Source organism: Lates calcarifer, linkage group LG19 (assembly GCF_001640805.2).
Source record: "Lates calcarifer isolate ASB-BC8 linkage group LG19, TLL_Latcal_v3, whole genome shotgun sequence".
Classification (NCBI taxonomy): domain Eukaryota; kingdom Metazoa; phylum Chordata; class Actinopteri; family Centropomidae; genus Lates; species Lates calcarifer.
The window spans coordinates 16,834,791-16,845,014 of NC_066851.1; the positions used below are offsets into that span (position 1 = coordinate 16,834,791).

Consider the following 10,224-nt stretch of genomic DNA (forward strand, 5'->3'; position numbering starts at 1 on the left):
ATACTACACTTCTATTCTGGAGCCTTTTAGTCCCATGGCAATTTCATGGTTTGCCGCTGCTTTGTCTCCAGGCAACGCTGGAAATGTTACCGTCTCAGTGCTGGAAATAAACAGCAGTATTTCAGCTGATGAGGGGACCATCAAGGAATTGATATGTTAGAGAGGCTTCTGGCTCTGGAGATAACGCACTCTTCACTAACAAGACCGTGCTCAGGCTTTGTCAAACTGCTTTAACTAAGTTATTTTACCAGTTAAGTGTAAGTGACACTTAATGTTTAACAGAGAACAAGGATCAAATTCATTTCACGTCATGTTTTCTTACTGTGAACATGGGAGCTACATGAAACCTGATAACCTGCCTCAAGTGATGTAACTTGTTTCTAAAGACTGCAAGTTTGAAAAATCTGGGTGTGTGGAGACAAAGAGAAATGAGCTCATCAGTCCTCTGCAGCCAGAGGTTTTCATAAGATGACAACTGTCCATTGTGATTCCAAGTGTAATACTAAATCGATGGGAGTACTCTTATATTAAGGCCAATCTATAGATACAACTAGCTAAAACTAACATAGTCTAATGCAACAGTCCTGTAATAAATCCTCCTTCATGATTATTCAATTGTTCAATGATTATCAATTATTCCCTCACCAAAAATAGAGAAGTCACCCCACACACATTGGACTCAGACACATCTAAAAAAAAAAAAGCCTCATCATTTGGAAACTATTTATTGAACATCTGCAACCAGGTATCAGTTAAATACAGAACTTTCATTTCTCTCTCTACATCCCCCAACAGCAGGGACTGGCTCCACTTCATTACACTCTGAGAGGAGGGAATGTTACAGGACTTGGTAAGGCGCACACTGTGCTGGAAGTCATTTGGCTTTCTGTCGTCTGATAATAAAGAGAAACGAAATCTAAGTCTGCCTCTTGAATGTCCGACACCGTTTCCTCTCCTCTCCTCGAAGCTAATTTCACCTGCGGTCAGGTGCATTTGTCAATCCAGCGTGTGCAGACCATGGCGAAACTGACACAAAATAGGAGGCGAGAAGAGAAAACCAGTATAGACTGCTGAGACACACCCCTACTGAGTGTGGTCTCACATGTGTAGCCATGATTGAGAAGCTAAAAGTAAAATGATCAACATGAATATATTAGAAAAATGGCAATTAGTCTTTAATAAACACCTCGCCTCACCTACCCCCAACAAGACCAGGGTTATAAATTAAAACTGTCCAAATAAAATCAATCAACCAAGACTTTGGGCCCATTCAGTTCCATTTCAAGACTGGAAAATCCTCATTGAAAAAACAAATGGCACTTTTCAGTCTCTTGAACTGGAAACTAGAATCTCGACTCCAATGGAATCGACCCCCCAACCCTAAAATCAACTCTTTCTAATTTACATATATGGGTCAGGCGCTCTTCAAGCTTCCACCTCTCTATAGCAGTTGCTCCCCACGGAACACGGGGGGAACTCTGTGGTCTCTGAGGGCTAGGCCACGGTTTTGAAGGTCTGCAGTATGAGGTTGGTTTGGTGGATAAGCCGGTTTGCGCTGATGAAGACATTTATTGCCCTGGGAACAAAGAAAATCACAACCTTAGAAAACAGATGGGAGAGGCTCGCAGAGACTGTTTAAACAACTGGTAAACTATTAGTGGAAGCTGGAGCTTGGAGCTGGAGCTGAGCTCGTTCTGTGAGGACATTCAAAGACTAACGCCAGGTTTAGTTAACAAATGACCTGCTGAGCCACTGTAAACATTCCTGCCTTTGTGTTATTTCTTCTTAGAAACATCCATGGCTCTTGATACAAAGGAGGACAACACAATAGCTCAGATGCCGCCTTTGCTTGTTTACTGATCACACAGCACTGACATCAGTAATCCGAAATAATCCTCACATTTGAGAATTTGTAGCCAGCACATAGTTGGGTATTTTGAACTCCTAAGGAATAGTTGAACATTTTGGGAAACACAAATATTTGCTCTCTTGGTGAGAAAAGTGATAGCAGACGCTTGTGCGTACAGTAAACGTGAAGCCACAGCTAGCAGCAGGTCAGCTTCATACAAAAACTGGAAACACAAGGAAAATGACCTTTCCTCGTGTTTCCAGGTAAAACTATCCAACATACCAACACCTCAATAGATCATTAATGAACATGTATTGAACTATACCTGGAAAAATACCATAAATAGTCATCAAAGTGACCGATTGATAAATAACATCAGCACTGGCTCTGGCTCTACTTCACTGCACTAACTACTTCAAAACAGTGTCCCTGTTACTCTGAATAACCTCTTTGCACCACGTTGGATGCAACATCTCTACACTGAACAGTGCAATCATGAGCTGAAGCGTTGTACACAGTGTTATGGTTATACTTACTTTCCGTCTTTGAAGTATGTTTTGAGGGTGTCGCTGAAACTTTTGGAGTATTTCACAAACTCCTTTTTCTGGTGCTCCAGGGCCTTAACAAGCAGAGAACAGAGCATGGAAACATCATTTAGGAAACAAGGAGAAGATGCGAAACATATACAGGTGTGTGTTTGTGTCTTTGTGTTAACTCACTCTGCGATTCTGGTACTGATACTTCTTAATGACATTGTTGACTGTGTCCAGGAGCTCTTTTATGGCGCTGGCTATGTCTCTGTTGGAAACGAAAGGCAACAACAGTGAGAAACAACACAGGCTTTCACAACAAAAAATTTAACCAAGAGGTCTAACAGTCAATATAAGTGATTTTTATACTGCAACAGGAAATCAACCATTGTAATATTTGCACTGCCCTCACCAATAAAACCTTTAAATCTAATGCTAGATATTCCACATCTGTGTTGACCTCATACTGCCTGCGTAATTTTTCGTTTTCTTGTTTTGTCATTTAACTCTCACTCACTATTTCCAGCTACATTAGACTCTACATTAGTCACTGGTCCTGACCTGTTCATACAGCTGAATTTCCTGTGTCTTTGATTTTGATTGTTTTCTTTTATTTGTCCTTCTTTGTGAAGCCCTTTGTAACAGTTTTGATAGGTGCTATATAAATAAAGTTATCACATCCGCACTTATGAGGAGGTCATACTATAAAGTCACAATGCCCCGCCCCAGATATTGGATTAAAAGCATGATCTTTGGTGCAAGGTTACCTACGACATTAACTAGCGAAAACTATGTAGTATCAGTGGTTTGATATATCTGTGGTGAAGAATTTCAGGAGCACTGATGTTTAACAGTGTGAAATTGCTGCATTCAATGTGCTTGTCAGTGTGTGTGTGTGTGTGTGTGTGTGTGTGTGTGCTAGCACTCACTTGATAGTCTGTAGGAAGCGTACTCTGTCATTGATCTCATCAGGGATTTTGCTGAGGATGTGTTTCAGAGCTCTGGCCTTCTCATTTAGATCCTGGAACTCCTGCTCAGGCCGGTCAATCATGAAATCTGCAGGAAAAGGGTTGGAGGCACATTCCCTGGAGACTCGATCATTTAGGTAAATGGGCAGACACAAAAACAAACAAACGAGAAAACAACAGTATGCTGGTTGGACAAGGTGCAATCGAAAAGTTCTGAGACCTCCTGTTGCTAATGAATGGAGCACTGAATGTTATATGCACAGTCTCAGAACTTATATACCTTGTATACCAGTAAACTGGAGATAAGACAGCTGCATCACCTGCAAACCTGGATCTCAGAGTCACAAAAGACCACTTCCACCACAATATCTCAGTACCTCTCATTTACTCACCTTCCACATCATCAGCTGCCATGCGCAGTAGGGATTCAGTGAAGTTGATTTGGACGTTCTTTTTCTCCAAGATCTTCATTATGATGTCCTGAGTCAGACCAGGGTTCTCCCTCTCCGCCTGATAAAAGAGGAGTTGAATTAGACATGCAGGGTTAGGAGGAAAGGTAATCATGCATGAGAGGAAAATCAGGTATAGCACAGTTTGCCCTCTCTAACAAAAGCAAGAGGGGGCTTAGAGCTGCAGAGAACAAAGCTGGAACTTTATTGAATGTCAGATGTCTGCTGTGAGACCGTTCAGATGAATGCTCAAAAGCTCTCCTGCTGAATAATTTAACCTTGAATTACACCAAACCAGGAAGCAGCGGGGACAGCGGAGATACCAATCAGTGAAACAAGTGAACAAAAGACCCACAAATGTCATAGTAAAACAGCTGTAAGGTGATCACATCTCCCTTTGGTCTGTAGAACGACAAAGCTGCTGCTTCTTCATTAATATTTCATCTATGCACACGGCGAACACCACCTCTCATCAGCAGCAGTACAGAGGTAATATATGACCACTGCGCTTTTATTGCTCCACTGCAATCACAGTAGTGTATAGATTAAAAAAAAAAAAAAAAGAAGAGGATAAAGACATTAACCAAGTCCCATGTGATGACAGTCGGGGATCACTTGTAAATCAGAACCCTTGATGTTCAATTGATAGCAGCTGTTAATTCATTTGAACATCAATCATGTAAATGAAGGTGCTACAGCATAATTAATGTCATATAAACTGAATGTAATGGTCTCTTCACGACTAGTAACAAAGGTAAGACTGAAAAACTAATCAAAGCATTTTATACGACTTCATATATTATTCATTTATAATGTCGTTGAATACTTGAGTTGCAGTAAAATATACATGGAATAAACATAACACAACAGAGATTCTGATTCATATTTGTTTCCTTTAACTCTTAAGAAAAAGGAGAGTGTTCAAACATTTTAGCTCATACGTGCCCTCTCTGTGCTCTACTGTATCGTTACTACAGTAAAGTGGCATAGAAGGCACAAGGGTGAAGAAATGAGGGGGGGGGGTATGAATGGGCTCCCTCCTGTGTGACCTGGAAGCAGCCCAAAAAATGGAAACAGTAGTGTTTGGGGACGGCCTGAGATAGTGACACAAGCCCATGCTTAGAAATAAATAAACTAAAGTCAAGGCTGACCCTCCTCAGAGGCCGTCCTCTCTGGAATTCCCTCTGCTGCTCATACTTCTTTCCCTTTACTTTCAAATGTGTATTTACTTTCTTTTTTTGTTAGGTGGTACAGCTCACATTGTCATTGTCATGCACTGTCCTCTTCACACCTCCATTCCATATCAACACAATTTACATGGCAGGGCATACAGACACAGATTTTGGTCTTGCCTATCAATAACATAATTTACTCTGTACATCACAGAAACTGTATTTTTTCTTGGTATCAACATGTTTTTTTTCTTCTTTTCTCCTCCTTATTTCCCCTTGTCCTTTCTTTGGTCTGGTTTGTACATTTATATTTCAAACCAAAAAAAAAGCTTGTGCATTTTCACATTTTTGCTGGCAAATCGATTTGAGATGTTACAAGTGGAAAACAGAGAAGGCCAACAAAGCTTGGAGAAAAGAGTGGTTATAAATGCACTACAAAAGACAACAAGGGAAATTATAGGGACATTAAAAGAAATCTAAAGTTTTTTTGCAGAGTGGGTTTTATTTTCTCAGCACCGGCCATTGATTCTTCTGAGAAATCATTATGGGTATTTTCATTTGTGCCCATCTGAACAATGAGAGAATAATCTGCAGATTAATCGATAAGGAAAAAACTTGTTCATTGCTGCTCTACAAATTAAACCTATTTTAAAGACATGGCAGCACTCTGAATTCTCTGCATTTACTTTACTGAGCAAAGTGTTATCATGACCAATAAAGTTGCAATAAACTTAACTTGAATTTTACATCAGGCAACATATAGACTGGCCTTTTTGTTATGTCCTCCTGAAACTGGAAAGTTACTGTTTTCAACCACAGTCACAAAAGCAAATATATACAAATGTTCTACAGAGTCCTCAAAGAAGGAACTGATTATTAATGAGAATATCTAATAAAATACAGTTGCTGGGGTTTTGGGAATTTGGGAACTAGGATGCAGCCTTAGATTTAGACCATAGATTAGGGTCATGGAATTATGGTATTTAACTTTTCCAGGTCATCTGATCCATGCATAGTCTTACCTTTATGAAGGCTGCTCTGAGCGTTTGAGCTGCTGATAGGTTGATCCTCTCCAGCTAATGGGAAAAAAAAAAAAGGGAAGAACACACAACGTCACTGACAGATCTGGGCATGCTGGGGCTTTTGCTGTGCCACCTAGCATCTGAGTAGAAGTTGCAGGAGTTTCAGATGCAGCTGTGTGCTCAGTTACAGTTGACTGCTCTGTCAGGCACAGGATGTACGTCTACGTTACTCTACAAAGTCAACCCCACAAAGATGATTCAAAAAACTGTCACGCACAAACACAGGGATTTGTATTTTCCTTGGAAAATGGCACCTAAACTGATGTCACTTTTTTGATTTTCCTGTTCTGCAACCACATCACTATCCTTTGTATGCGTGCAAAATTACACAGTGTGTGTTTTAGAATTTAGCATTTATTCTAGCTGTACTCTTGGTTGTTACAAACGTGCATTTTTATCAGTACAAATAGGAAAATGTGTGAATCAAATTGTATAACATTCTATAATTCTGTCTATTTCTCTACTGCAGCATTAATAATCTGTATTTATAATACATTAAACTGGCAGTAAGAATCAGTAAAATTGTAGCATCAGGTGACTCACAAATGCATGTACCATACTGTCTTAAATTACATATAAATTGGTCTCAGGCCCTCCTTAACTGTGCATTAATTAACACATGATTATTATGAATTGACCTCCGAAATTTCATGCTTTTTCACCACTTAACACAACAGATTCAGTGAATATAAAAACACAGTCATCCTCTAGTGATTCAGAGGTTGAACTAATCCTTTAAGTATGAACTTTTGGATGTTTTACCTCATTGAAAACTGGGTACATCACAGCGTACAGCGTCATGGATACCATGGAGTTTGTCTCCGCTTCATTCTTCATCTCCTCCATTGTCATCCTCCAGGGAGGAGCAGCTCTTGGTGAAACTGTGAGGAGGAAACTGCAGCTCACACACACTCACACATACACTCACCCACTCACACTCACACACACTCTGAAAACCACGCAGGCTCCAGAGTGACAAGAGCCTGGGGGGAAAAAATAGCAGAGTATTGGTATTTTTATTTTTAAGACAGAGTATCTACATAGTACAGTATATCTTAATGTAGTAAGGATGTACTAATCTGATCCACTCTATCAGCACTGGTCCTGATACTGACACAATGAAAGGGTTCAGGTTCTGGCTATGATGAGATGGATCCACATCAAAAACAGTTTCTTGGCCAGTATCACGATAAATATCCAGTATCATAACACTCGCTCAGTAATCAACAGATACCCTGAGTTTAGGCATTGGAATTGGTGAACACTCTCTGAGGGACAAACTATGACACTGTATCTATATTAACTCAAATATGCATTTGGCATTTCTATACTGTAGTTTCTTGTGGTGTTAGAACTAATTATCATCATCATTATCAATTAGTCTAGAGAGAGACAGAACAGAATTAAATGCCTGTTCTAATTTCCAACAGACCAAGGTGTTATCTTTGAAGCTCTTGTTTCATCAGAAGTGACTTATTGGGTGTTTAACCTGGAGGAGGGGAGTGGCACGGTTATATGTTACCTGGCTGGTTACAGCAAGGCCAGTGTGACCAAACAGTAACTTAAATGTATGTAATTTTAGTATTCTGATAACAAGGAGCACTCCTTACAAACAAGACCCCCACTAACTGGAAAGAAGACATAACTGATAAAGTAATGTTTAGCGGTGTGGCTCAGCTATTAGCTAATGGTGAGCATCTGGGTCTTCGGCTAGTCATGTGCTATTCATGACCTGACCAAGAGTTCAAATATTTATACAGATATGCAGTAACATTTCAGTTTGTTAGCCACCGTACGCGACGGCAGTCTAAGTGGAAGGCTAAACTGACCAGCTACTCGGCTAACTGGGTATAGCCATTAAGTAGCTGATGTAAGCTGATGTGATGTGCTCTTTTATTAAAGGGCATAGACGATCACAATCAAATATCAGGACGATAATCGACTGGGTAAAGTAACAAACCTATGGCGATCTAGCCGTAAAGATTCCCAATTGCGGCCTATAGCCGAGCAGATCGATGGTAGCGAACTGCTAGCAGTGAACAGCGTAGCTTACGCGCTAGCTACAGTAAATTGTACATTTGTACTTGCTGATGAGCTAAAACGTGGCAACAAACTGCTTTAGGTCAGATGTGTTAGTCGGTATGTGCGTGTCAAATGTGTACTTGTATCTACCTTTGGTCTGACTTCTTAAATGGGCTGGTTACGCCGTCGATTGCCTTTTAGCTGCTATGTTTTCTTTACAACTTAAGGCGGAAGTTTTTTAGGACTGGCCTCAGCGACATCTTCCGGACCGTTGCTACGTAAACACACGCCCTCCAATCAGGATGGATGCAGCGACTGTGGCGTCATATGCGATGGATACATTTCTGTTATTGAGGGATTTTTAGTAAATTTGAGGAAGTAGTTGTACAGTCTTTTTGGAGGAAAAACAATTCACAATGCTGAAGGTGGCGTACGCAGCTTCCCTTTAGACTGTTAAGAGGAAGCAATACAATACTGAATGCCCGATTCTTTTACACTACTGAATGTTGTGAAAGGGTGTTAAATATCCCAGTTAAACACACATTTATAATTATCAAACCAGGATTTAAAAAAAAAAAAAAACAGACTAACTGTTTAAATGTGATCTTTGGATCTCTGAAACCTTTATTCTCTTTGGGAAAACACCAAAAAATTGTCTTAAATTTGTCAAATCTGGACCAGATCATCTTACAGAATCTAAAAACTCTTCTAGATTTGTTAAGCTTTTATTCTACTTATGAAAAAACAAGGGAAAAAAGGAGATTTCACTGCTTTTCTCAGTCTGGACCACAACAGACCACTATACTTTGATGTCGGATGGAGTAATAAGGGTAAAATAAAACTTCAGGCTCAGGAAACTGTAAGGTACCAAAATAGCTATGAAAATGAATGAAGGAATGAAAATGATAGTTCCCACCAAAAAGCAATAGCTTTTGTCCAAACTGCTGAACTTATAGGAAATAATTATTTCATTTAAAAAAAGTAGCTTATTTTTCCACTGTTGAAGAAGAAGAGTTGTGCTTTTACCCAAATATATCACAGTTATGCCATTCCCTTTACAACTTTTTCACAAACTGATAAGTGAGAATTATTGCTTGAATTGCCTCATGACCATCTCCATATCTCCCTATTACATTCTACACATGTCAAGAGTTCAAGGGTCTCATTTTCTAACTTATTTTGAAAGAATGCAGAGGTCATCCAATGGACTGTCAGTTCAGTTGTCTGGTTAGTGTCAGAGGAGTGCAGACTCCAGGAAGATGAAACCCCTAGGCACATGTCTAAAGTCAGCTATCCTGGTATGTAAATCTCACAAATGGAGAATCTTCTGTTTAGTAAAATTTAGTAAAATTTATGGAAAGTGTGGTTTCCCCCTAGTCTCCTCACTAAACCAGCGTGTCCAGTGGAGTTGAGAAAAACTTGAATGTCCAAGGTTATTCCCTGCTACAATTAAATGGTGATAAACTGGCACTAAAAACAAAGTGATATAGTAAAACACAGGATGTTGTTTTTAAGGAGGATGGAGGATAGAATGTGGGTTACTTGTGTCCTTGGATGACAAAATTACAATGCTGTGATCATATTATAATAATTTTATAATTATATCCTGATTATATTGTACGCACTTTAAAGAACAATATGCAAACATGGTGCTGTGTTGTCATGGCAACAGCTGGTTCATGCACCTCAGTTCCTCCTCTTCCTCTTATTCCCATCTTCACCCACACATCAGTCTTTATTTTGTGCTTACTAGCCATGGAACAGTTCTTTTAAGTTTAAATTGCGTTGCCATTTCAGACCATGCCATTCCTCACCTGTCCACTAGTGGGCTAGTGGCCACTAGTGCTCCCTTTTGCTACAACTGTGAACACCTCATCTTGATCACTCATGCACAAGATGCCAATGTGAGCTTTCACAAATATAAGACATGCACATCAACCTCATCAATGAAGCAATTATTGATCACTGAATAAATATCTGATAGATTATCAGTGTGATTCTTTATATATTCTGTTTGGCGACTGGGCGACACTTGACAGACATCCTGCATCATTCTAGAAAGATTTAAACAAGGCATCTCGAAGGTGCTTGGAGATTATGACCAGAACTCTCTAGAATGGAAATTTTTCAGCCGACCCGCCCATGAGAAACC

The 10,224-nt window shown here is 39.7% G+C and overlaps 1 protein-coding gene across 1 annotated transcript; it reads right to left on the minus strand.

Annotated features, from left to right (window-relative positions):
- Nucleotides 1–709: 709 nt before the first annotated feature.
- Nucleotides 710–8,386, minus strand: pdcd10b (programmed cell death 10b). Its single transcript, XM_018663641.2, has 8 exons — nt 8,223–8,386; nt 6,813–7,033; nt 5,991–6,044; nt 3,740–3,857; nt 3,309–3,435; nt 2,569–2,647; nt 2,386–2,468; nt 710–1,576 (listed from the first exon to the last, which is right to left on the minus strand). The coding sequence occupies exons 2-8, from the start codon at nt 6,900–6,902 to the stop codon at nt 1,495–1,497; spliced, it is 633 nt and encodes a 210-aa protein (XP_018519157.1). The 5' UTR covers nt 6,903–7,033; nt 8,223–8,386; the 3' UTR covers nt 710–1,494.
- Between the last annotated feature and the right edge of the window lie 1,838 nt (nt 8,387–10,224).

Coding starts and splice junctions, on each gene's coding strand:
- pdcd10b (XM_018663641.2), bottom strand. CDS start 6,902: ATGACAATGGAGGAGATGAAGAATGAAGCGGAGACAAACTCCATGGTA. Junction 2,648..3,308: donor CGCTTCCTACAGACTATCAA/GTGAGTGCTAGC, acceptor CGTTTCCAACAG/AGACATAGCCAGCGCCATAA. Junction 2,469..2,568: donor ATCAGTACCAGAATCGCAGA/GTGAGTTAACAC, acceptor CTGCTTGTTAAG/GCCCTGGAGCACCAGAAAAA.